Source organism: Alexandromys fortis, unplaced genomic scaffold (assembly GCF_014885135.2).
Source record: "Alexandromys fortis isolate MF-2015 unplaced genomic scaffold, M_Fortis_MF-2015_v1.1 scaffold_165, whole genome shotgun sequence".
In the NCBI taxonomy this organism is placed as follows: domain Eukaryota; kingdom Metazoa; phylum Chordata; class Mammalia; order Rodentia; family Cricetidae; genus Alexandromys; species Alexandromys fortis.
In genome coordinates, this window is record NW_026068038.1 from 3,740,538 (window position 1) to 3,767,122 (window position 26,585).

The 26,585-nt window shown below is 47.1% G+C and overlaps 1 protein-coding gene across 4 annotated transcripts in view; it reads left to right on the forward strand.

Moving 5' to 3' along the window:
• The first annotated feature begins 207 nt into the window (after positions 1–207).
• Positions 208–26,585, forward strand: part of Gas8 (growth arrest specific 8) — a 67,067-nt gene continuing 40,689 nt past the window's right edge. For 2 of the 4 annotated variants that reach the window (XR_007595865.1, XM_050165213.1), the window contains exons 1-16: positions 208–393; positions 4,423–4,531; positions 5,143–5,217; positions 7,961–8,055; positions 9,292–9,441; positions 11,091–11,159; positions 12,382–12,506; positions 13,358–13,628; positions 16,433–16,570; positions 16,763–16,916; positions 17,694–17,801; positions 18,650–18,775; positions 20,998–21,108; positions 21,391–21,506; positions 22,965–23,165; positions 23,242–23,436. Coding sequence is in view for 3 of the 4 variants with exons in the window: in XM_050165213.1 (XP_050021170.1) it covers positions 256–393; positions 4,423–4,531; positions 5,143–5,217; positions 7,961–8,055; positions 9,292–9,441; positions 11,091–11,159; positions 12,382–12,506; positions 13,358–13,628; positions 16,433–16,570; positions 16,763–16,916; positions 17,694–17,801; positions 18,650–18,775; positions 20,998–21,108; positions 21,391–21,506; positions 22,965–23,165; positions 23,242–23,436 (2,181 nt within the window). In the remaining variant the exon portion in view is untranslated. Of the gene's footprint in view, positions 394–4,422; positions 4,532–5,142; positions 5,218–7,960; positions 8,056–9,291; positions 9,442–11,090; positions 11,160–12,381; positions 12,507–13,357; positions 13,629–16,432; positions 16,571–16,762; positions 16,917–17,693; positions 17,802–18,649; positions 18,776–20,997; positions 21,109–21,390; positions 21,507–22,964; positions 23,166–23,241; positions 23,437–23,605; positions 25,538–26,585 lie in introns of those variants that run through there. The other 2 variants (XM_050165215.1, XM_050165214.1) reach the window with 2 other exon arrangements.

Genomic DNA, 26,585 nt, shown 5'->3' on the forward strand with positions numbered 1-26,585 from the left:
AATTTAAAATAGGCTTAAATGCTTTTGGTGCCTAGGTCAAATTGGCTGCGGGTCACCTGTCATCAGCCATCGGGCAGCGTAAAGCGACACTCCGGATCAAAATCTTATAAACTACGGCTGCGAACTGGACACCTAAAAAAGAGGGTCCGAGCCACGACTGTGGCCTGCTGCGCACGCGCGCACAGGGGCGTGGCGCACTATGACCCGCGTGCTGCGCGTGCGCCCGCCTAGGCGGCGCGAGGTCACGGAAGGGGGATGTTACTCCGGCTGGTGGGGGCGGCCGGCAGTCGGGCCCTGGCCTGGCCTTTCTCCAAGTTGTGGCGCTGTGGTGGCTGCGCAGGAAGCGGCGGGGCGGTCTGGAGCAGCGTGAGGGTCGGTGGCATTGCTCGGCAGGTGAGCGGGGAAGCGCCCTCCACAGGTTTCAGGCGGCGTGGTGGGGGCTCCGCTGGACGTCGCAGTGACGTCATCCGCCTGCGGCTCGGTGGGGCGCAGCCGCTTCCGGATTTCCGCTGCAGGCTCCTCCAGTGTCTACCTTCAGCTGATCCTAGCATTTTAGGGTTAGCAATATCTTTTAGTTATGTTTTTGGGAGATGGTTCCCATATAAAAGGTAGACTTTATTCATTAAAGAGGCGTAGCTCTTAATACTAAGCAGAGGAGTATAGCCACATGGGAATCCCTGCCGTGGATGCTTCAGTCTTAGTTCAGCCTTGTTACAATATTTCAACACCCATCACATAGAGTGTGCATCTGCTAGTACAGTAAGGAGGCTCACTATGCCATACCTCATGGAGAAAGGTAGCTATATATCTATTCTCCATCTCCAGATAGATCAGTCTGTGTTATCACTCGTCCAGGGACCATACAGCTGTTCTTCCTTAACTCGACTTTGCTTCTGTTCCTTCCTTTTTCTTTCTTGGTTTTCCGAAACCAAGAAAACAACCCTAGCTGTCCAGGACTGTCGTTCCCTCTTAATATGGTAGTAGTGTTGTGTAACTTTTAAATGTAACTGGCCATTTATCCCAGACAGGGCACTCGTGACAGGTCAAAGAAATGATTCCATTTCTCTAGCTTTGTGAACCAGTTAGTTTATTGGAATTAATCACGGGGGGCCTGGGAAAGAGTTACTGATAGGAGTGAGTCAGTCACACACATAGGGGAAAACTGCCTTCCTGGAGCTCCCTGCAAAACCTACAGGGGGTACCACCGAAGAGCGGCTCGTGTCCCCAGGAGCTGTTTACTGCCTGTCTAACTCGGGATGGGCCTTGTGAACCTGATCATTTCCTGAGCACAGGAGTTTTAAGGGCTACCCTCCTTCCTCCAGGATCGACTTTTTGGGTTTGGAGGAAATGGCTGCACAAATGGATTGGCAGAATGCTCCCAGGTTTGTTTCAGTTGCAGAATTGTTTTGTGTTCTGTGTTGCGGGTCCTGTTCTGGTGATTGGCCTGTTGAAGACCAGTCATTTAGTGAGTGTTGTAGATTGTTATAGCACAGACAGTCGCTGAACGGCTGTGGACCCATGTGTCTTTGTGAAAGACGTAAACTGATTGTGTCACTTTTCATGGGTGAATAAATGTCAGTTCGCCCTCGATAGATCCCTGGCAACAGACCAAAGTGATGTGTGACACTTCTAGGCGGTGTGAACAGACAGGGAACTGACAACAGACCAGGCTGTGGGTATCATGAAGTCCAGCTTGGTGAACCAGGAACAGAAATGACTCAGAGACAGACCCATCACCAATGGCCACCCAGGCATGGGAGGCAGCTCACAAGAACTGGGAACCTCTAGCAGACTGCACAAGTTTCAGGTAGTTCAACAGGTTGAAGCATGTCCATTTCTACTGGCTCGGTTGGTCTGAGCTGCTTCCAGGCTCTCAGCTGTCTGAGAGTCTTCTAGGCAGCTTAGATGGCTCTGCTTCTTCCCAGCAGAAGGTGGCCATATTCTTGGCCAAGGTATCACAAGCCTGCCTCCAGCCCAGGGGCTGTTAAAGGCCTTCCTTCCCTCTGAAGCCTCTTGAGCTCTGCCTCCACTTTCAGTACCTCAGTCTTCCAGATGCCTACTAGGATGGCCCTTTAAATTCTGCTTAAAACCTTCAACCGCTTTTCTAGTCCAAGGTACCAAAGTCTTCTAAGTTCCTCAAAAACAACAACAAACCAAAACAAGCAAAACAACCACACAGTCAGGTCTGTCATGGCAGTAGCTCACTTTCTGCTACCGACTTCTGTCTCTGTTAGGTTTCTGTGCTGTGATAAAGCACCATGGCCAAGGCGCCCTAACAGAAGAAAGTGTCTGTTTTCAGAGGGTTAGGGTCCGTGAGGGCAGAGCAAGTGATGGTGGCAGGAACAGCCGAGAGTTCACATCTTTTTTTTTTTAATTTAAAAAATTTATTGTTCATTTTTTTATTATTTTTTTTAAAATTTATTTATTCTGTGTATAATACCTGCAGGGCAGAAGAGGGCACCAGACCCCATTACAGATGGTTGTGAGCCACCATGTGGTTGCCGGGAATTGAACTCAGGACCTTNTTATTAAATTTATTTATTCTGTGTATAATACCTGCAGGGCAGAAGAGGGCACCAGACCCCATTACAGATGGTTGTGAGCCACCATGTGGTTGCCGGGAATTGAACTCAGGACCTTTGGAAGAGCAGGCAATGCTCTTAACCTCTAAGCCATCTCTCCAGCCCCTTATTGTTCATTTTATGTATCAACCCTAGTTCCCCCTCTCTCCCTTTCTCTTGCGCCCCTCCACCTCCCTCCTTCACACACCCCTCCACTCATAGGGGGTAAGGACTTCCTTGGGGAGTCAACAAAGTCTGGTGTATGAGGTTGAGGCAGGACCAAACTGTTCCCCTTGTATCCCACCATAGGGAATGGGCTCCAAAAAGCCAGTTCTTGCCCCTGGGATAGGTCCTGGTGCCACTACCAGGGGACCCTCCAACAGATCAAGTCACATAACTCACCCACATTCAAAGGGTCTAGTTTGGTCCCACACAGGTTCCCCAGCTATCAGTTCGGTCCGTGAGCTCCCACTAACTCGGGTCAGCTGTTTCTGTGGTTTTTCCCTTCGTGGTCGCTCCCTGTCACCCCGTTCATATGATCCCTCCTCCCTCTCCTCAGCTGAACTCAGGAGCTCAGCCCAGTGCTTGGCTGTGGGTCACTGCATCTGCTTCCATCAGTTACTGGATGCTGTTTCTATGATGACAATTAGGGTAGTCTCTGATTAAAGGAGGAAGGCCCTTTCAGATACCCTCTCCACTATTGCTAGGCATCTTAGAAATTCCTGAGAATTTCTCTAGCACTAGGTTTTTCTCTAACCCCATGATGGCTCCCTCTATCAAGATATCTCTTTTATTGTTCTCCCCCTCCATCCCTTTCCCAGCTCAGTCTTCTTGATCCTTCATGTTCCCATTCCCATCCCCTCTCTTCTACCCCCCCCCCCCAGTTTACTATTTTCCCTTCCTGGGGCCCTCCGTGTGCATCCCTCTAGGGCCCCCCTTTTTACCTAGCCTCTCTGGGGTTGTGGACTGTAGCCTGATTATCCTTTGCTTTGCATCTGGTATCCACGTATAGGTGAACACATACTGTGTTTGTCTTCCTGGGTCTGGGGTACCTCACTCAGGATAGTTATTTCTAGTTCCATCCATTTGCCTGCAAATTTCAAGATGTCATTGTTTTTTTTGCTACTGAGTAGTACTCCATTGTGTAAGTGTACCACATTTTCTTTAACCATTCTTCAGTTGATGGGCATCTAGGTTGCTTTCAGGTTCTGCTATTACAGGTTCTGCTGCTATTAACATAGTTGAGCAGATGTCCCTGTGGTATAATTGTGCATCCTTTAGGTATATGCCCAAGAGTGGTATTGCTGGGTCTTGAGGTAGGTTGATTCCCAGTTTTCTGAGAAACTGCCATACTGATTTCCAGCGTGGCTGTTCAAGTTTGCACTCCCACCAGCAGTGGAGGAGTGTTCTCCTTAGAGCGTTCACATACTAAAGCTGAAAGCGGGAGGCAGAAAGGACACTGGGAATAGCACAAGTCTTTTGAAACCTCAAATCTTGCCCGTAGTGACTCACCTCTCCTAACAAAGCCACACGTCCTTTTTTGTTTGTTTTAGGCAGGGTTTCTCTGTGTAGTCCTGGCTGTACTGGAACTCAACTCTGTCGATCAGACTTGCCTCAAACTCATACATCCGCCTGCCTCTGACTCCTGAGTGCTAGGATTAAAGGCGTGCGCCACCACTGCCTGTCTAGATATGATAGCTATAAAACAATTCTTTGTGAGTTTTACAGCGAGTTTAGTTTATGTTTATTCTGTTTGAATAGCTAAGTAGGTAAATAAAGTAACAGGCCCATGCCTCGGTCCACATTCTGTCCCTCACCTGCTGTCCTGGCCACTTTGAGAAGATGCTGTGTTGCATTGCAGAAACAGCCTGATTGGCTCTCCTGTCGTCCTCAGGGGATATGCTCGCTGCAGGCTCTGCAGGGAAGACTGACTTGGTTCTCCCCAAGACTGTGTTCAGAACCTCCCAAAGGTACGGTACTTCTTATACCTTCTGCCTTCACTAGTGTAATTTGCTCGGGTGTCTCCCAGGTGACTGAGCAGGTGACAGGAGGACATGACAGCTAGCAGGTTCCATCTTGCATCATACAGTAGCACCTCAGAGCCTTTATCACTTTGATGCATTGTTGACACCAGCAGCAGAAACTGTCTCAGAAGGATATTACTAGAAGAATCTTTCGGGAGGCATGGGAATTCAGTTTTGTTTCTGCGTAGTTGATTCTGGGGATCCAGCTTTAGGTTTGGTAGAGTAGTTACGGGGAACACAGTGGTCTACTTGGAGCCCTCCAGAGCAAGCCGTGGACCTGTGCTTAGTGTTCTCAGCAGAGGGACCCTATGCATAGAAGCATTTGGAGACCTCTGTCTCCAGAGAGCAGAAGAAATATTCCTTATCCCATATGTGGGTTTGGGCCTGGGGCTGCATGTCGCTCTGATCAGGTAAGAAGAAGGCAGGAAGGAGGGCTAGCTTTCTTACTTTCGCAGCCGGATTTGACTGCAGTGCTGCTTTTCTGAATGCGCGCGCGCGTGCGCCGCGCGTGAGTTTTCCTTTTAAACATACTACAACCTCTCCATTTTTCCCCTAAGGGTTTGAGAAATTTTTTAGGAATAAGAAGAATGGAAGAAGTACAGAACCAGGAAACTCAGTAGCTCAAAAAAAAGGTAAGAAGACCAGTTTGATAAGTCAGACTGTCAAGTTTTACATTTGAGTATTTGATTTTACTTTTTATTTTTATTTTATATGCTTGAATGTTTTGCCTACATGTGTGTTTGTGTACCACGTGCTTGCCTGGTGCCTAAAGAGGCCAGAAAAGGGCACCATATCACCTGGAACTGGAGCTGCAGACAGTTGTGAGCTGCCATGTGTGTGTTTGGAATTGAACCTTTGGTTTTGGAAAAGTAGCCAGTTCTTTTTTTATTTTCCTTTTCTAAAGATCTGTCTGCCTATCTATTAATTATATATACAGTGTTCTACCTGCATGCCAGAAGAGGGCACCAAATCTCATTATAGCTGGTTGTGAGCCACCATATGGTTGCTGGGAATTGAATCAGTACCTGTGGATGAGCTGTCAGTGCTCTTATCCTCAGCCATCTCTCCAGCCCGTAGCCAGTTCTTTTAAAGCTGAGGGTTTTTTGTTTGTTTGTTTGCTTGCTTGCTTTTTGTTTTTCGAGACAGACTTTTACTATGTAACGTGGCTGGTTTCAAACTCTATACATAGACCAGGCTCATCTCTAGCTCATAGTGATTTTCCTGCTTCTGCCTCCTAAGTGCTGGGATCAAAGTTGTGTGTTTCCATGCCCAACATGTTTGAGTGTTATTATAAATTACTGACTGATGGTTTATCTCCTTGAGGAGGGGAAAGCGGGAAGAACATGTGACTGTATGAAGTTGATCTTAATTCCTTGTTCCTAAGTCACTGTGTCTTGTTTCTCATAATTTTCTTAGCTTATTTGGATTGGATGATTAGCTCTAAGCCTTGATGAATTTTTTTTTTCCAAGATAACTTTTCTTTGTGTAGCCCTGGCTGTCCTGGAACTTGCTCTGTAGACCAGACTGGCCTTATACTCAGAGATCTCCCTGCCTCTGCCTCCCTAGTGCTAGGATTAAAGGCAAGTACCAGGACTGCCTGGCTTTAAAATTTTTTTAATTTTTTTAATTTTATTTTATTTAATGTGTTTGGGTGGCTTTTGTTCATGTATGACATGTGTACGTCTGTTGGAAGGGGCAGAGGAAGATGTCAGATACTCTGGAAATGAAGTTACAGATAGTTGTGAGCCACCTTGGAAGAGCTGGGAATCAAACCTGGGTCCTGTCTAAAAGTATCCAGTGCTCTTAACTACTGAGTTGCTCTCCGACCTCTGTGAGTCATTCTTAAGTTGCATCTCAGTTTGGTGATTTGGATAGGTTTAACAGGTGTGTTTCACCAGCTTAGGTGCCTGTGAGCGTTAAATAGTTAGAAACATATAAGCTAATTAGGAGGAACGGTGGTACATCTTGCTACCATTTTTCAAAACTCATGTTTTGTCTATAATGGTGTTAATATTTCTCTGTCTCATTAATTCATGTTTCCATTTCTGGTAGCCTTTTTTGGACGTGCATGATATGGTTTTAGGCTTGTTGGAGGCAATATGTAGAGAACTTGTTCTGACCTACAACTTGTATGAATATCTCAAAAAGAGGCTCAGGGAACTCCACATCCTGTTATAGTCCGTAGGTCAAAAGTGTACACATGGCTAGGCATAGTGGTGCGCCTTTAATTCCAACACTTGGGAGGTAGAGGCAGGTAGACCTCTGTGAGTTTGAGGCCAGCCTGGTCTATTCTCATGAGTTCCAAGACAGCCAGAGCTTTGTAGTAAGACCCTGACGCCAAAAGAAGGGAAACGACATACACACGGCAGGTTTTTCTGCATAGTGATGTGCTGTTCCTGAGAGCGGGTACCGTGCATCCTGATTCTCTTGAGAAGGGATGTGCGGTGTCAGCCTGCCTCACTTTTTCCCGTCCAGGTTACTACAGCCATGCTATTCTTACCCTCCCCCTCCAAAAGAAAAACCTGTTAAAATTTAGGCCTGCCTATATGGTGATACATAATCATAGGGAGCTGAGGCAGGAGGATTGCAGGTTCTGAGTTAGCCTGGCCTACGTAATGAAGCCCTGACTCAAAAAAAAAAAAAAAAACAAAACTTATATTTGAAACCCACAAGCTAAAATTTAAGTGATTTTTTGTATGTATCCGAGGCTGCTATTCAGCAGTATCTCCCAGCTTCCTCTTTTTTCTGTTACTTATTTATTTATTTATTGGTATGCCAATTTGTATGCATTATGCATGTATGTGCATGTGTTTGTAGGCTAGAGGTCAATATTGGATGTCTTCCTTATTCACACCACTTTAATTTTTAAACTACATTTATTCGAGTTTGATTTACACACATGCGCACACCACTGAGCACACACCACTGAGCACATGTGGAGGTGAAAGGGCACTTGTAAGCCTTGGTTCTTTCCGTCCATCACTTGTACTTCAGGGATGGAACTCAGGTTCTCATGCTTGGTGGCAAATGAACCATCTCACTAGCCCTCCCTCCACCTTAGTTTTTGAAGCAGGCTCTCTTCTGAACTGGAACTTGCTAGGCGGACTAGACCGGCTTACCAGACCCTCAGGGATCCTCCTGCCTCTGCTGCTGTAGCACCGAGTCTGCAGGAATGCATGTCACTGTGCCTGTCTTTTAACGTGGGTGCCGGAGACTTGAACTCAGACTCTCATGGTTACACAGCCGGCACATAACTGACTGAGCTACCTCCCTAACTCCTTTTCTGTGTTTTGAATTCTTCTCTGGAAAATTATATATACTTCTTTTCTGTTGTAATATGTCTTTTCTTTCTTTCTTTCTTTTTTTTAATCTCAGAAACTGTAGAACCAAAGAACACTGGGCCTGGAGGAGATGGAGGCAAGAGAGGAGGGAAGCAAGATGGCTTTGCCTGGTGGAAGCGGATGCAGAAGGTTTGTGTGTATCTAAAGACCAGGGCCAGACGTCTGTCACTTGTCGAGGGTGTGGTTGCTACAGAGCTAAGGCTTTCTGTGGTCTTTTTCTTATTTTATTCCTGCTCTTGGAAAAAAATCACTGGATAAGTTGATTTATTTATTTTTTTTGTTTTGACTGTTTTGAGACAGGGTCTCCTATGTAACCTTGGCTGGCCTAGGCTTGTGGTGAACCTCCTGTCTCTGCCTCTGAGTGTTGGAATTACAGATGTGCACTACTGTGCCCAGCTTCTACTGTGTAATTTGTAACTAGTGTGTGTTTATTCGCAGTTGAAGAGGCTGGACAGAGTGTGGTCAGAGTGCTGGTGTGCCCAGTACTTGTAGAAGCTTCGGTCTCTGTTGTCAGGTCTCCACTCATGGTGTCTTGTATGCTGCTCTGTCCGTAGAGGAGCAACACTGTATCCTTATATGACAAGAAGGAACAAAATCCACCTTTAATCAATTGTGTTAGCACACAAATTCCATACATGGAGACGGGCCCCACATGACTTCATCATTTCCTGAAGCCCCTCCTCTTTAATGCTTTCACTGTTGGTATTGATTTCCAGGGTGGGTTTTTAAGGGACCTAGACAGTTCAAAGAGTCTAAGAAATTTTTAAAAATGTGTGTCAAGACTTAGAATCCAAGGTAAGACTCTTCTTCCATGCCTGGTGGCACATGCCTTCAATCCTAATACTCCAAAGGCAGAGGCAGGCAGAGCTCTGTGACACTGAGGCTGGACTGGTCTTTATAGAGAGTCCTAGGCCAGCCAGGGCTACATACTGAAAAGAGAAATTTCCATTTTCATAAAGAAATGGTCGTTTTCATGGTGTTCAGAGGATCCCCGTTTGGCTTACAACTGCCTGGAGCTGCAGTTCTGTGCAACCAAACTCCCTCTCCTGGCCATGACCATCCCTTTTCCTGGGGATACACACATCCATGAGCATCCCTTTTCCTGGGGACACACACATGAGCATCTCTTTTCCCGGGGACACACACATGAGCATGCCTTTTCCCAGAGACACACACATGAGCATCCCTTTTCCCGGGGACACACACATGAGCATCCCTTTTCCCGGGGACACACACATGAGCATCCCTTTTCCTGGGGACACTCACATGCCTGTAAAAAAAGATGAAACAGGAAAATTTTAAGCCAGACATGAAGCCACCTGATTTGTCGCCTAACTAGAAAATGTGTTGTCTTTTCTTCCGTAGGGGGAGTTTCCGTGGGATGACAAGGATTTCCGGAGTCTGGCTGTTCTGGGGGCAGGCGTGGCTGTGGGATTTTTATATTTCTATTTTCGAGATCCTGGAAAAGAGATCACCTGGAAGCACTTTGTGCAGTATTACCTCGCCAGAGGTCTGGTAAGGAGATCTCTAGACTGTCTCTGGGGAAAGAGGGTGCTATTCAGGGGGTTCACAGTACCCTGAAGGAGCTGAGAGTCAGGCTACTGTGTGATGCGTGCTGAGCAACCCAGCTGGGCACAGGAACAGCTCCAGCAGAACAGGGTCAGGCCCACTTTCTGGTCGGGTGGAAGCTGCCTTAATACCACGTTCTGGCAATCTCAAAAGATAAAAAATTAGCTTGTCTTTTGAAATTTGGCTATATCCATCATTCTTTGAATTTCAGTCTCATGTCTGATTCAAAACTCTTTTTTTTCTCCTCCATTGTACCCCTTGTCCTTGCTGGTCAGCCCTGAACTTGTGAGACCCTTATCTTTTTTTTTTTTTAATATTTATTCATTTATTATCTATATAATATTCTGTGTTCATGTATGCCTGCAGTCCAGACCTCATTACAGATGGTTGTGAGCCACCATGTGGTTGCTGGGAATTGAACTCAGGACCTCTAGAAGAGCAGGCAATGCTCTTAACCGCTGAGCCATCTCTCCAGCCTGTGAGACCCTATCTTGTGAGAGGTTCTTGGTGGCTCCCCTAAGAGTAGTGGGGACAGCTGCTGCACTGGGATGTCTGATGGCCTATGTGGGCACCCGTACACATGTGGCAGACACACAGACGTGTACACATAAATAAAAATAAATTTTACAAACAAATTGACCAAGCAGAACAATACTGTGTCATCATATTTACACAGTGAATTGTTATCAAGTTGTGGTTTCCTTTCTGGTTTTTGTTTTTGAGACTAGATTGCCCTCTGCTGCCCAATCTGGCCTTGAATTTGCAGCAACGCTCCTGTTTTTTGAGAACTGGATTATAGGTGTGCCTGTTTATTTTCTTTTCTCTTTTTCTGTTTCTTAGAGGCATATATCAGTCTATTGTACAGCTGCTGGTAGCGCATGAGCCTCTGGGACTGCTGTTGTTCTTATTGACATTGGTTTTTCTTGTGGTGGACAAATGTTTCTGAATCAGATCTGTACTCAAGACTGTATTGTATCGTGTATGAGAGATGACTTGGTGGGTGCAGACACTCACTGCACAAGTAAGGATTTCAGTTCAAATCCCCAGAACCCACAGAAAAGTTGGATGCATTGCAAGAATGTCTATGATCTTTGTGCACCTGTGGGGAGATGGGAAGTGGAGAGGAGAACCCCTGGGAGCTTGTGGGTCAGGTAGCCTGGAACATGCATTGGAAAAGCAAGGACACTGTCCAGAACGTGCGGAGGGTGGAGGGGGGCACTGGCCCCCGAAGCTGTCTTCATGCCCACACATGGTGGCATGTTCATCCGAATTCATACACATCGTGTTCTAACAGAGATTGTACTCTGTTGTCAGTATAAGGCTGACTTGTATTATATTTAGGGTTTTAAGATAATCTAGTGTGGAGTTCAATTTCGAGAGACTTGTTGAGTTCTTTATTAAAATGAGGTAGATTCATGCCCCAAGCTTATAGATCCAAGAGAGCAAGAAACTAACGCTTAGTTAGACTGGGCTGCAGCTGGTAGGGGAGGATGTGTTGTCCTTAGGATTGGGTGTGCCCGTGACTATACTGCTCGGGGTTGGCTTGAATGTCCTTACTGCCTCAGCTGTTACGACTGCTTTTCTCTTTTTCCAAGGTGGATCGGCTGGAGGTTGTGAACAAGCAATTTGTGCGTGTTATTCCTGTCCCTGGGACGACGTCCGAGGTGAGGGGTCGATTTAAGGTCAAGCGTCCCCATATCTTTTGTTTGTGTGTTTGTTTTTTGAGACACTCTCACTGAATACTCTGTAGACCAGGCTGGCCTAGAACTCGTAGCTCTGCCTGCCTGTTTCCCAAGTGCTGGGATTAAAGGCGTGTGTTGCCACACCAGATCACTTTTTTTTTTTAAAGATTTTATTTTCATCGTTTTAGATTGTGTGTATGGGTATGAGCATATGAATACAGGTATTAGATCCCCTTGGAGTTAGGAACCTCCTGACTTGAGAGCTGGGAACCAACTTTGGTCCCCTGCAGGAGCAGTTCATGTTCTTACTCTGAGTCTTCTCCCCAGTCCTTGATTTATCATTTTAAGAATAATAATCTATAGTTGTCTATTCAGTAAAATACCTTCCCCGTTGTCCAGCAGTCCATGTTACATATAATGGTTTGGGCTGGAGAGATGGCTTCTCGAGGACGCGGGTTGATTGCAAACACCCGTGTGGAGGCTCAGAAGCATTCCTAACTCCAGTTCTGAGGAGTCTGTTGCTCTCTTCCCGCCTTCCAGCCCCCACTAGGCTTGCATATAGCACACAGACATGCGGGCAAATGCCTATTCACAAAAAGTAATTTATTTTTATTTTATTTTAATTCCTTTGGTCTTTTGAGACAGGGCTTCTCTGTGTAACAACTGGCTATCCTGGAACTCACTCAGTAGACCTGGCTGGCCTTAAACTCACAGAAATTTGCCTGCTTCTACTTCCTGATTAAAGACATGCACCACTACTGCCCAGCAACAAAAGATAAAAATAATTAAAAAAAAATTTTAATAATACGGTTTCTCTCATTGTCTTAAATTGATAATGGCTAATACAGGAAACCTTTATAAATATAAACTATTATATAAACTATAAATAATTTTTGTCAAGTAATATGTAAAAACTACTTGCCAAAATTTGTTAAAAAAGAATAAAAAGATGAAGGGAGACTTTGGTTATTGTTGCAACATTTCATACTTTGTCCAGAACTTAAAACCCTGAAGTTTGTGCTGGAACCAAATGAGCTACTGTTTGCCTCCTTCCCCGTGGAGCCAGCTTCAGGAAGGGATTGTGCATGTCTGTCTGTCAGAGCCAGGGGGAGGAGCTGTTCTGGGGAACACAGATGTGGGTGAGTGTGTCGGCGGTTCTCTGTGGGACACACGGTAAACCTAAGCTTCCTTTTGGTCTCTGCAGAAGTTTGTGTGGTTTAACATTGGCAGTGTTGACACCTTTGAGAGGAACCTCGAGTCCGCTCAGTGGGAGCTGGGGATTGAGCCCACCAACCAGGCTGCGGTAGTCTATACTACAGAGAGTGATGGGTGAGTCTAGGGCTCTGGAGGTCCTTGGAGACTAATGCAGGACATCTGAATCTTTGTTTCTTTGTTTTTTTGAGACAGGGTTTCTCTGTATAATAGACCTAGGACATCTGATTATTAAAACAAAAAAATTTAGTGCTTAACCTATTTTGGGGTGTGTTTTTTTTTAAAACATATTATAGGCATCTGCTAATGCTTACACTATCAATACTAAAGGAATATTTTGATTTTTTTTTTTTTTTGAGATGGCCTCAATCTTTTAGCCATCCAAGTCTCAACTCCTAGGTTTAAGTGATTCTCCTGTCTCGACTTCCCGAGTATACACCATGGCACTGGCTTGAGTCTGTTTATTGCAAAGAGAATGTCAGGCCTCTAAAAAGTATGTAGGAAAGATAAACACATTGGGTATTGATATCTTTACTGAACCAGAGTCTTCTGAGGAAAGTTATAGCTAAGGTTCTGCCAGACCTATTTGGTCAGAATCCAAGCCCTGTGCTGGGTGGGTCAGGGCAGATTCAGTGTCATTAGGACTTGACTTCGGGACATTCTAGAAACGGCCCCTTTTCGTATGCAGCGAAAGTTTTAGAGCGATTTGCTCTTTTTGGGTGACAGTGGAACTTCTGACCTTTTTCTTTTTTCTTTTTTTTTTTTTTTTGGTTTTTTGAAACAGGGTTTCTTTGTGGCTTTGGAGCCTGTCCTGGAACTAGCTCTGTAGACCAGGCTGGTCTCGAACTCGCAGAGATCCACCTGCCTCTGCCTCCCGAGTGCTGGGATTAAAGGTGTGTGCCACCATCGCCTGGCTCTGACCTTTTTCTTAAGCGAATGTAACAAATGATTTTCTTGAATTTTTGCAGCTCTCTTCTCCGAAGCCTGGTGCCCACCCTGGTCCTGGTTAGCATCCTCCTCTATGCTATGAGGAGGGGTCCAATGGGGACTGGTCGTGGCGGGCGAGGAGGAGGCCTCTTCAGTGTTGGTGAGACAACAGCCAAGATCTTAAAAAACAACATTGATGTGAAGTTCGCCGATGTGGCTGGCTGTGAAGAAGCCAAGTTGGAAATTATGGAATTTGTGAATTTCCTGAAGAACCCAAAGCAATATCAGGACTTAGGAGCCAAAATCCCAAAGGTACCGGTTTTAGGAAACAGTGATGCACTCTAGGCTGCAAGGTGAAGTACGGATTGCTGTGGTGTGTGTTTCTGCCGATCACACAGTGAGGATGGAGACAGCGCCTGCGGTGCAGGGCATTAAAAGGCCTCAGATGGCTCAGCCTGTCTAGCACTTGGTTGGCCGAGGTAGGAGGACTCGGGAGGGTTCAAAGCTAGTCTAGGCCACATCGTGAGTTCATGGCCAGCCTGTGCTGTGACTGAGCGACACTGTCTCAAAAACCCCACATCTGTTGTTTGTTTTTAGTGTTATGCTCTCATTATCTGCAGTGACCTGATGGCAGTCCACACTCTGAGCTCTAGACACAAGATTTGTTGTTGGGACAGGGTCTCACTGTGTAGCCCTAGCTGGCCTGAGACCCACTTTGTAGAGCAGGCTGAGAGCTGCCTGCCTCTGCCTCCCAAATGCTGGCATTAAAGGCATGAGCCCAACAGAAATGCTGGTAAAGGCAGGTACCTACCCCCAAGCCTGGGGAGCCAGGTTTGGTCCCTGGGATTCATATATAGGTAAAAAGAGAGAGCCACCTTCTGTGAGTTGTCCTTTGACCTCCACATGTGTACAGTGGCTTGTACATGTCCACGTGTGTACAGTAAAAAACACATACATTAAACTGGGTGTGGTGGCGGCTCTGTGGTGAAGGAACTGTGCCACCAAACCTGACAGCCTGACCCCCACCCCCACCCCCCTAGGCAGGGTTCTCTGTGTGGCCCTGTCTATCCTGGAACTAGCTCTGTTGACCAGATTGACCTTGAACTCTCAGAGATCAATCCATCTCTGCCCTCCCTTGTGGCTGGAATTGAAGGTGTGACCCACCACCACCCGGAAACATCCCGAGTTCTATTCCCTGTGCCCACTGCCACTTTTACAGGGTGGAAGAAGAGAACTGACTCTTGCAAGTTGTTCTCTGGCATCCTCATGTCTGCCAACTCCACTTCCTAACATAAATAAATAAATATAATATCTTTTTTGAAAAATCATTTTAATTTTCAGGCATAATAGTTCATAAAATTATAACAAAGGTGTGTTATAAAGATGTGAATTGTTATCTTTTTTTTTTTCTCCAAATATCTGCTCATACATGTGAGTATAGGCATGTACGTGTCTTAGTTTAGATTCTATTGCTGTGATGAACATGCAGCCTAAAGCATCCTGGGGAAGGAAAGAGTTTATTTCATCTTGGACTCCAAGTAACAGTTAATGAAGACTCAGGGCAGAGCTTGAGCCCGGCAGGTACCTGGAAGTAGAAGCCATGGAGGAGTGCTGCTTACTGACTTACTCCCCATGCCTTACTCAGCCTGCTTCTTTATATAACCTGGGACTGTTTGCCCAGAGGTAGCACCACCCACAGTGGACTAGGCCCTCCCATACCAATTGTCAATCAAGGACACACTCCACAAACTTGTCTGAAGGCCAGTCTAATGGAAGCATTTTCTCAGCTGAGGTTCCCTCTTCCTGAAGACTCTTCTGGTGACAGAGCACTGAGCAGCAGTGTGCTGCACCACAGCAGGTGTGTAGGTCATAGGACATCTCACGTTCCACTTTGTTTGAGACAGGATGCTTGCTGTTTGCTGCTGTGTATCCCAGCTACGGTTTCTGGGGATATTCCTGCCTCTGCTCTCTTATGTAGGAGCGCTGCTGTTGTGCCTGACTTTACATGAATTCTGGGGATCACACTCAGGTTCTCAGGTGCCTGGCCTGAACAACTGATGGAGCCCCCCAAAATGAGTTGTGTCCACGCTTCAAACCAGAAAGGCTGTGAAGCTGGCCACCTCCTGGGCGGCTGTGCAGACTGGTACTGCTGTGTTAGGGAGCACGTTGTCAATAATCATCAGATTGGTACCGCTGTGTTAGGTAGCACGTTGTCAATGATCATCAGATTGGTACCGCTGTGTTAGGTAGCACGTTGTCAATGATCATCAAGGAAAGCACTCTGAGTCAGGAGGTGGTGACGCACGCCCTTAATCCTAGCACTCAGGAGGCAGAGGCAGGCGGATCTCTCTGAGTTTGAGGCCAGCCTGGTCTACAGAGTGAGTTCCAGGACAGCCTGGGCTACACAGAGAAACCCTGTCTCAAAAAACAAAAAACAAAACAAACAACAAACCCAGAAAAGAAAAGAAAAGAAAAGAAAAAAGAAAAGCATTCTGGTCCTTCAAGCCAGTGGAAGACAGCTTCTCCATGTGAGGATCTGGTTCTGGGAGTTTCCTTCTTAGAGGTTGTAGCTGTGTGTAAACTACAGTGAGTGTGTTAATTGTGTGTTATACATATGTATTCATGTGTGAACATGCAGGTGTGTGTGTGGATGGGGAGGTGGTAGGCGTCATTTCTCAGGAGTCCTCTGCCTTGTGTTTTGAGATATGTTTTCCATTGGTCTGTAGCTTGTGAGTAGGCAAGGCTTATTGGCCAGTGAGCTCATGGGAATCAGCCTGTTCTGCCCTCCTAATACTATGATTACAAATGTGGTTTTCTTTGTGCCTGGTCTTTTATATTGGCTACAGAAATTGAACTCAGATCTTGGTGCGTTCATGGTACCTCACCTCTTCTGAGCCATTTCTCTAATCATGTGCGTTATTTTTTTTTTTTTAAGGAGAAAAGATTTTCTAGAAATCTTAGGCTCTAAAAGTGGTAGATTTGATGAGACTCTTGTTCTAAAAGTTGCTTGTATGTGTTTGTTAGGAAACTTACTTTTTTAGATCTAAGTAGAAACTGGGCTGTTCCCAGTGTGCTGTTTGTCCTTGTGGAGAACTAGGTGTCCCTTTCTCTTGCAGGGAGCAATGCTTACTGGTCCACCTGGTACTGGCAAAACACTTCTTGCAAAAGCAACTGCTGGGGAGGCCAATGTGCCCTTCATCACTGTGAATGGGTCGGAGTTCCTGGAAATGTTCGTTGGTGTTGGGCCAGCACGGGTAGGTGGCTGGATAAGCAACTGTAGAAGGTGCCAGCACACTTGTCCAGGATTGGTTATCTTGTGTAGCTATCGGCTCTGTGTGTACCACATCAGGGAGGTACCGATGTCTCAAAGGGAGGGCTAAGAGTGAACTATTCTTCTGTGTGATAGGAATGTAAGTAACAAAATAGGGTCTGGCTTCTTTTTGCAGGTTCGTGACATGTTTGCAATGGCCCGGAAAAATGCTCCTTGTATTTTATTCATTGATGAGATTGATGCAATTGGCAGGAAGCGAGGTCGTGGTCACCTGGGAGGCCAGAGTGAGCAGGAGAACACTTTAAACCAGATGCTGGTGGAGATGGATGGTGAGCACACACTGTGGCAGGTCTGCGGGGACTCAGTTTCCACAGTTCCCACAGGAATATGTATTCATTCTTCTCTCTCACTGTTCAGCCTGACTTAGAGCTCTGGTTCTTCCCGCCCTCATCTCCTGAGTGCTGGGATTACAGGCATGCACTACTGTGTCTGGCTGATGTGTTCTGATTTTCAAAAAGGATGCTCTCAAGCAAATATGAGAGAGAAATCAGTGTTCGTTTCACATAGAGCTCCTCACTGGATGATGGCGGGGACTGACAGGAAAAGAGACACGTGCACACCTAACCGTCATCCCATGGGCTCCCTTGGATGAGTGGTCCTTGCTTGCCATCACCTGGCTGTGCTTGATGCATCCCTCAAGCCCACAAGGACTTGGGTAGAAGGAGGCAGTGAGCCCTGGCAAGATGGTGTCAGAGTAGCAGGATCCAGCAGTGCAGAGACTCCGCCTGTTGTGGCTTATCTCACATCCTTGTCTCGGGTTCCAGGGCTCCCTGTGCTGAGAAGAGGTCTGCTTTCCCACCGGTAGAAATGTACCTTACTCAGAGCAGAAGGTAATAGTGAGAGCTTAGAGCAGAGGTCAGGCTTTTGTGTATTGTCTTTCCTAGACTGGGACGAGCCTGGGCCCCTAGGCAGCTGGGCAGGGCCTCATGCCTGTTTTGTGGCGCTTACAGCAGGATGTGGGGCAAGCAGAAGGGAAGTACAGCGAGCATGGGGATTCTGTTGTTGCCTGGGCCTTCCTCAAGTTAACTACCGTATCTTGTGTTTAGGCTTCAACTCTACCACTAATGTGGTAGTGCTAGCTGGCACCAATCGCCCTGATATCCTTGACCCAGCCCTGATGCGGCCTGGCCGGTTTGACCGCCAGATCTACATTGGTGAGTGTCTGTCCTGTAGGTACTTGGGTTTGAATCTCAGCCCCTGAGGTTAAAGGTTTGGGTAACTCACTGGCTGTGCTTTTGGAGATGCTGATACTGGGTTCTGTCTGACAGTCCACATTTTGGGAACAATAGATGTGGTTTGGCTGTCCAAATGCCCTTGTAGTGAATACAGGTAAGGCCAGTATAGCCTATTTCTATTCTCCAGATTTTATTTTCATACAACTTTATAAAACCATGATGCTTTAGGCCTATTGGGTTACATGGCCTTGGGGGAATAGACTTAATATTGATTAAGAAGGTAGGTCTGTGCATGTAGAGTGTGTGTGTTTATTTGCTAGTGGTGATTGAACCTTGTTCATGCTAACTCTACCCAGTGAGCTACATACCTAGTCCAAGAAGGTGGGGTGTTTTTTTTTTGTTGTTGTTGTTGTTTTGTTTTTTTTTCGAGACAGGGTTTCTCTGTGTAGCTTTGCAGTCTGTCTTAGAACTCGGTCTGTAGATCAGACTGACCTCAAGCTCACAGAGATTTGCCTGTCTCTGCCTCGCAAGTGCTGGGATTAAAGGTGTGTGCCACCACTGCCCTGCTTAGAAGGTGTTTTGATATATGGCATTGTCCAGTAGAAGTACCCTTTCTTTCCTTCCTTCCTTCCTTCCTTCCTTCCTTCCTTCCTTCCTTCCTTCCTTCCTTCCTTCCTTCCTTCCTTCCTTCTTTCTTTTCCTGTTTCAACCTTGCTGCAGGCAGGGAGTTCTGCTAATTATCCTGGAAGTTTTGCGAAGTAGATTCAGGGAAATGTGTCCCAAAAGCTCTGAGAACGTAATTTTGTTTGTCTCATTTTCTTTATTAGGTCCCCCTGATATCAAAGGCAGGTCCTCTATTTTCAAGGTTCACTTGCGTCCTCTCAAGCTAGATGAAAGCCTCACCAAAGATGCTCTTTCGCGGAAACTAGCCGCTCTTACTCCGGGTTTCACTGGTAAGTGTTTGTTTCTGAGCCGCTCATCTTAGCAGGGGCCAAGTGCATCCATTGGTCTGTAGTGACTGGTGATTGTCACACCTGCTCTTTTGGTCCTAGTCACCCTGGTGTGTAGAACTTTGACCCTCCTGGAACATTCAGAGGCTTCAGATCTTCTTAACCTAAAACCTACTGGTACCCATGTGAGTTTGTGGATTTCTGTTTAGACGTAAGTCTTTACTACAGAAGTAAAAGTCATGTCTGAGGGTGATCCCTGAAGAGTTGAATCACCACATTTGCATCTGGAGTGGATGTGGCGTTTCCTTTTTCAAAACCTCATCTCTGGGCTAGGATTCTTGTTTCCCTGCCAGAGTGGTGTAAACCCCAGCAGTGGGTGGGAACCTATGGAGTGGGTTTTCTGCCCTATTTGCCTCTCCATAGCAACCCTTTGGAAACCTCAGTTGCCTCATGGTTACTGTAGCAAGCTGTTTACTGGTCTTCTATATGGTCTTCGGCCATATAGGTCGTTTGGCAGTGGAGCGTCCTCATTCTGCTTACCTATAGCATCCTGCTCAGCCCCGGGCCAGGCGTGTTTACACACAGTATGCATTTGTCTGTGGTGTAGTGGTGGGACGTTCTTTCCAGGCTAACATGACGGGCCTTCTTGGTATTCTGCCTGGAGTGTCCTTCCTGTCCCATTTTTTTTTTTACCCCTTGCAGAGTTCAGGTGTTCACTTACTACCCAGGCTTTAGATTTCCCTATGAGGATTTTCATTTTGGAGGAGTCAGCAAGAGAGTTCAACACTTCTACTGTAGGGTAGACTGGCCACTCCTCAGTAACTCTGACCCATTCCTACATGAACTCAGTCAAGTTTCCAGCAATGGATGAGTAGATCAGATCGGCAGTCTATGGTATATACTATACAACAATTTTCAGCTGAAAAAGGAATGAGCTCCTAGGGGCTAGGAAGATGGCTCGGATTATAGGAATACTCGCTCTTGCGGAGGACCTGGGTTGCTTGTCCCCAGCACCCACATGGTCACTCACAACCACTACTCCAGTTCTGGTCTCCCTGAGCACCAAGCACACATGTGATGTATATTACATATATTGAGACACTGATACACACTATAGCATAGATAAGTCTAAAAATAATGCTCAAAGAAAGAAGCCAGTCCTAAAAAGCCACATCTTATATGACTCCTTTTCCCATGAGGTGTGGGGGTTCAGCAGAGATGCAGAAAATTCAAGTCCACAGAGGTGAAAACAGACTAGTAGCTGATTGGCGTCGGGATAGGAGTTAAGTATAAAGGCACAAGATGTCTCAGATGATGGAAGGTGTGTTAGATCAGGGCCGTAGTTGACAACTCTGGTGTCTCAGTTTCTTTTCCTGTTGCTCTGATACAGAACCTAAGTAACCTAAGGGAGAGTGGGTTTCAAAAAGGCTCAGAGTTCCAGGTTCCAGTCCACTGTGATGGGGAGTCACGATGACAGGAGCTTGAGGGAGCTGGTTACACCCCATCTAGGAATGGAGATCAGTGAGCACACACATGTTAGTGCCCAGCTCCTTCCCACAGTTAAGATGACAGCAGTTGGCACAACCATGACAGTTCTCATGTGCTGTCTTAGCTGCTTTCTATTGCTGGATAAAGCACCATGACCAGAGCATTTAATTGAGCATATGGTTTTAGAGTGTTAGAGTCCTGATGGTAGAGTGAAGGCACGGCAGCAGGAGAGAGCCGGGAGCTCACATTTTAAACCACAGTTGGAAGCAGAGAGAGCTGTCTGCGAATGGTATGGGCTGTATTGAAACCTCAAATCCCAACTCCCAGTGACACACCTCCTCCAACAAAGCCACACCTCCTAAATCCTTCCCAAATGGTTCTACCCATTGTGGACCAGGTGTTCAAACATACGAGCCTATGGGGGCCCTTCTCATTCAAACCACCACCATGTCCAGAGATCTGTGTTTCAGGCAATTGTAGAGTCTTTCAAGTTACTGTCCAAGTTACTAAGAGCTAATATTGCATATTCCTTTATGACACATGGATTATTTATCAATAAAATTGTATAACTAACCAGAAACTTTAGCTAAAGTTATAGTGGCTGGTGAAATAATTTCTACTAGATTTTCTGCTGAAGTTTAACCTGGCTGCTGCTTGTGATTTTCATTTAATGAAGTTGATTTTGGTAGGACTCCAACAGCCAGAAACACTGACTTTACTTCCTTTTCCCGACCCAGGTGCTGATATTTCCAATGTGTGCAACGAAGCAGCACTGATTGCTGCCCGCCATCTTAGCCCTTCTGTTCAGGAGAAGCACTTTGAGCAAGCCATCGAGAGGGTCATTGGAGGTGAGCCCACATTCCCTGGGCAGACATTTTTTGGATAGCCTAGGCTCATTTCAGCATGGAGAAAACACAATTGATTTTTTTGAACCAAAATTTAGAACGAGGGCTCTCCTAGGAGCTTTCGCTGTCTTCTGAGTTGTATACAGTCAACTGTGCTAGAGAGGGAGGGACAGGTTCCCGACGAGGCCTGGGGTATGGCAGTTGGTCCAGACTGTCCGGTGACCTTGGGGGGTTGCAGGTGGACATTCTTCCCCTGTTTCTCACTCCTTGGATTGTGGTTTGTAGGCCTTGAGAAGAAGACCCAGGTCCTACAACCCAGTGAAAAGACGACTGTCGCCTACCATGAGGCAGGGCATGCAGTGGTGGGCTGGTTCCTGGAACATGCAGACCCTCTGCTGAAGGTCAGTGTCTCGAGTGCCTCTAGGCCCAGGTGCCATCTCTGGCTTCCCAGGTATCAGCACACTTGTAAACATGACCTTTTACTTTCTTTTCTCTGTTTTTGAGAGAGAGAGAGAGAGAGAGAGAGAGAGAGAGAGAGAGAGAGAGAGAGGCAGAGAGAGAGAGAGAGAGAGAGAGAGAGAGTGTGTGTGTGTGTGTGTGTGTATGTGAATATAGGTGCATGTGCATGCGTGTGTGTGTGCGTGTATGCGTGCACATGTATGATGGTCAGATGTTAGAATCCATTATATGGATTCTGGGGATTAAACTCAGGTCATAACCCTTGGTGGTAAGTGCCTTTACCATCTGAGCCATCTCACCAGCCCCCTTTTTACTTTTCAAGGAGTATGTTGGTCTATAATTTGTCTGGTTCTTTTTGGGGTGGGGAAGCAGAGCAAGCTCTAGGTGGGTCTTGCTGACATCATAAGCTCTGGGTCTGACTCTTATTGGACTGATTATGCATTCAGTTCCTGCAGAGCCTCTGGGACAGTCGGACCCTGAGGCTGTTGGTGTGAGTGTGCTCCTCGGGGAGCATTGGTCTTCAGTGGCTCAAGCTCAGGGCCTTTCTCCTGCCTCTCTCAGTCACCAGTGCAGCACCTGGTGAAACAGTGTTTGAGGCTGACAAAGACAAGACTTTGAATTCTTTTTTAAGATTAATTTTCATTTTTTTAAAGATTTATGTTTATGAGTGGTTTGCATGTATGTTTATGTGCACCAGGTGACTTCAGCAGAAGAATGTTAGATGCCTGAATCCAACATACAGAGTTGCAGGTGGTTGTGGGTGCTGGGAACTGAACCTGGGTCCATTTAAGAGAGAGAGAGTGTGTGTGTTGTGTAGGATTGTATGCAGTCCTCACAGGGTCCTGAAGCGGGGTGTGCATCTGATCAGGCCTGGAGTTATAGATGGTTGTGAGCCACTGTATGGGTGGTGGGAACTGAACTTGGGTCCATTTGTTACAAAAGCAACAACTGCTCTTCCCTGTTAGCCATCTCTCCAGCCTGTGTGTCTTCACTGTTAGCCATCTCTCCAGCCTGTGTGTCTTCCCTGTTAGCCATCTCTCCAGCCTTTGTGTCTTCACTGTTAGCCATCTCCCTAGCCTGTGTATCTTCACTGTTAGCCATCTCTCCAGCCTGTGTGTCTTCTCTGTTAGCCATCTCCCTAGGCTGTGTTCACTGTTAGCCATCTCCCTAGGCTGTGTTCACTGTTAGCCATCTCCCTAGCCTGTGTTTTTAAGTGTGTGTGTGGGGGGAGGGTTGCACACATGAGTACAGTCCTTAGAGACCTGAAGGGGGGCTGGAGTTACAAGATGGTTGTAAGCCCCTCAGTGTGACTGCTGGGAACTGAACTGTGGTTTTCTGCAAGAGCAATCCACGCTCATGTCCAGGACCCATTTCTCCAGCTCCAGGCTCTTATCTTTCAGGTGTCCATCATCCCTCGGGGCAAGGGGCTTGGCTACGCTCAGTACCTTCCCCGCGAGCAATACCTCTACACACGGGAGCAGCTCTTCGACCGCATGTGTATGATGCTGGGGGGCAGGGTGGCTGAGCAGCTGTTCTTTGGCCAGATCACTACAGGGGCTCAGGATGACCTGAGGAAGGTCACCCACAGTGCCTATGCCCAGGTAAGGCGCTGTCCTAGTGTGTGACCCTGTCAGTTGGGGTGGACCCAGCCAACCCGAGGCCCCTCCTCTACTTCAGATTGTTCAGTTTGGAATGAGCGAGAAGCTGGGCCAGGTATCCTTTGACCTCCCCAGACAAGGAGAGACCATGGTGGAGAAACCGTACAGTGAAGCCACTGCCCAGCTCATTGATGAGGAGGTCCGGCACCTTGTCAGGTCTGCCTACGATCGGACCCTGGAACTGCTCACACAGTGCCGGGAGCAGGTCGAGAAGGTGAGTGGGCTTCACTCAGACATAGCCAGGTTGTGGGTTCCAGGTTGGGATATGGTCAGGCCATGATGACCTTTGTGGGCCTACTTAGGTTAGGTTCTGTCCTGGATCAGGACCACTAGTACATTCCCGTCCTGGACACAGCAGCCTGATGGGAGGCTCTCCTTTTCAGGTGAGCAGGCGACTCCTGGAGAAAGAAGTGCTGGAGAAGGCTGACATGGTAGAGCTCTTGGGCCCTCGGCCCTTTGCAGAGAAGTCCACCTATGAGGAATTTGTAGAGGGTACCGGCAGCCTAGAGGAGGACACATCCCTTCCCGAGGGGCTGAAAGACTGGAATCAGGGTCGGGAGGAAGGGGGCACTGAGCGGTGCTTACAGGAGAGCCCTGCATAGCAGTGGCCTATTTGACCACTGTTGGCCAGAACAGCTGTCAGAGGAACTGAAAAACAAATTAAAATAGGTGACAACTGCAAACAGATCTTTTAGAGAAGACCATTTAGACTCCACAGAAGAGAGAGCCAGGACTTGGCAGCCTCCATCCAAGGCAATAGCTAAGGGATCAAAGGCCTGAGGCCACAGGCCTTGGACCTAGAAGTCTGGCAGTTCAGGTAGAAAGGGAGTTGGCCGCTGGCTTCTGTGAAGCCATGAGTGTTGTCTTTGGGGATTCTGTGTATAGGGCATTAGGAGCTACATCAGCTTCCAGTAGACACGGAGCTGATTCAGTTTCCAAGTGTGCTGCCTTATAGCTTGCCTCTGAGGTAATTAATTGCTCAGAGGCTAAGCCTGGTCCAACACAGATAAAGTCTGGTGAAGAATTAATGAAAATGTAAGCCAGTCATCAAGGGAAGGCTGGGTTCTTAAGCTGATCAGTGCTTAGGAAAGAAAGCCAGCTCAGCTGCACATCTCTGGCAGCGTCAGAAATGTTGTCAGTCAGACCTGGCCATCTAGCCTAGCTCTGGTGTCCGTTTACCAACCATCTTGTAGGACAGCTCTTGAGTAGAGGAAGGGTCTAAAAGAGGCATCTTTTTCTCGTTGATCCTGGGGTGTGGAGGCCTGAACTCCAGCCCTTAACGCTTGGGTCCTAGGGTTCCATAAGAGTGTGCTTGTGGATTTCCTCCAGGACTCCCTGGGATCACAGATCTCAGGGCTGTACCATCTGCTGCATCAGCCAACTCTTCAAGTCTGCTCATGGCCTGGGGAGGAATCCATTTACTCCCTTGACTTGTTTAAAACTTTTGTATGTATGCCCACTGGTGTTCATGTGTGCATATGATAACATGTGTCCATATGATTATGCAGAGACCAGGGGTTGACTTAGTATGTCTTCCTCAATTGCTTTTTTTCTTTTTTGTTTTTGAGACAGGGTTTCTCTGTAGCTTTGGAGCTGGTCCTGGAACTTGCTCCCCAAGTGCTGGGATTAAAGGCGTGTGCCACTACCACCCAGCCCTCAATTGCTTTCTATCTTATTTGATTTTTTATTTATTTAGTTGTGATTGTGTCTGCACATGCATGTCCACAAACACATATGCTCCATGGTACACGTGTAGGTCAGGAACAACTTGTTAGAGTCAATTCTGTCCCTCTGCTGTGTGGGTTCTAACAATCATCAGGCCTGGCAGAACCTGCCTTTACCCACTGAGCCATCTTGCCAGCAGTGTACCGTTTTTTGAGATGGGGTCTCTTACTGAATCTGACTAGATTTGCAGGCCAGCAAGCTCGAAGGTTCCTCTGGTCTCTGCCTTCCCAGTGCTGGGATTACAGGTGTCCCTTTCTGCCTGGCTTTCATGTGCATGATGTGCAGCAAGCACGTCAGCTGCTCAGCCTCTCTCCAGCTCTGTAACTGATGGTGGTGGGCTTCCTGGATGTCTCGTCAGGAGGGTGGAGACCTGCTCTCTGCCTCTTAAACCATTACGTCCTTAACTTTTCTTTGGGGCCTGGATAAAGACCAGACACTGAATGTATACAGTATAGTACATTTTCTAAATTGTGTTTGCCTCAGAGCCTCAGAAACAGAAATTTTATCAGGGGACAGATACTTCTAACTTTTACTGTTTGTAAAATGTGCATTACTAAATTTTAAAAATAAAATGTTTTTTTCATTTTTAATTTTATGTGTATGGGAGTTTTGGCTGCATGTCTGTATGTGTACCACGTGCAAGCAATACCAATTGGATCCTCTGGAGCTGCAGCTTAGGGTGAGCCACCCTGTGGGTGCTGGGAATTGAACCCAGGTCCTGGAAGAGCAGCAGCTGATGCTCTTAACTGCTGAGCCATCTCTTCAGCCCCACATGATTAAATTTTAAATCGTCAGGGCTCAGCCTGTATCATGGTCTCCGCCACTGAGCTACTTAGGGTCCTGGGGGTCTTGTATTAGCCTCCCTCTGATGAGGTAGGGGTGAGTCTTTGGCTGTGACATTGTAGACTCTGACAGAGAGTCTAGAGCCAGCATTGTCACAGGGTTGTTTGAGGCTGCTACTTCGGCATATCTGTGGGACTCTCCCAGAGTCACTGACCAGCGGAGGGGTGGGTGGCTGGGTTGGCCCTGTCGCCCCTGGACTGCTCCTGTAGATCTACAGGGTCACAGCCTGCGACAGGCTATGGGGATGGTGGAGCGGGGCTGTGGGGTGTGGAGGACAGGCAGTGTGTGCCTCTGGAAGACTGGAACTATCACTGACCCTAATCACCGCTCAGTAGACCACAGTCCTCTGCTGCCCTTTGATCTAGGAGCAGGGCTCTGTGCATTACAGACCATGAGGTGGTCGGCATACTTCTCACCGCACTTGGGCTGCACCTCTCATCCTATTCGGTCCGTATCCCCATGGCTTGCCACCCACACCTTCACCTTGTTTGATCCAGGTGTCTCTCCATACTCTCTTTCACCAGTTGCTGGTTAAAGAGCTATAACTTCCTCTTGCTTTGCTGGTACCTTATCAGAGGAGTCCTTTTTCCTGTCTGTTCTGTGTGACATGGTGTGTGTGTCACAGCGCTCCATTTCCAGACAGCAGAACAAGTAACACCACACTGCTGCTCCACCCATCCGGGACACCTGAGAGTATGCCAGCAAAGGCCAGCGGGAGGTGTGAGCCGGCCTTTCTTCCCAGCTCAGCAAGTGAGGTTGGCAGAGCGTCTCCCTGCCTGCCTCCCCCAGAGGAAA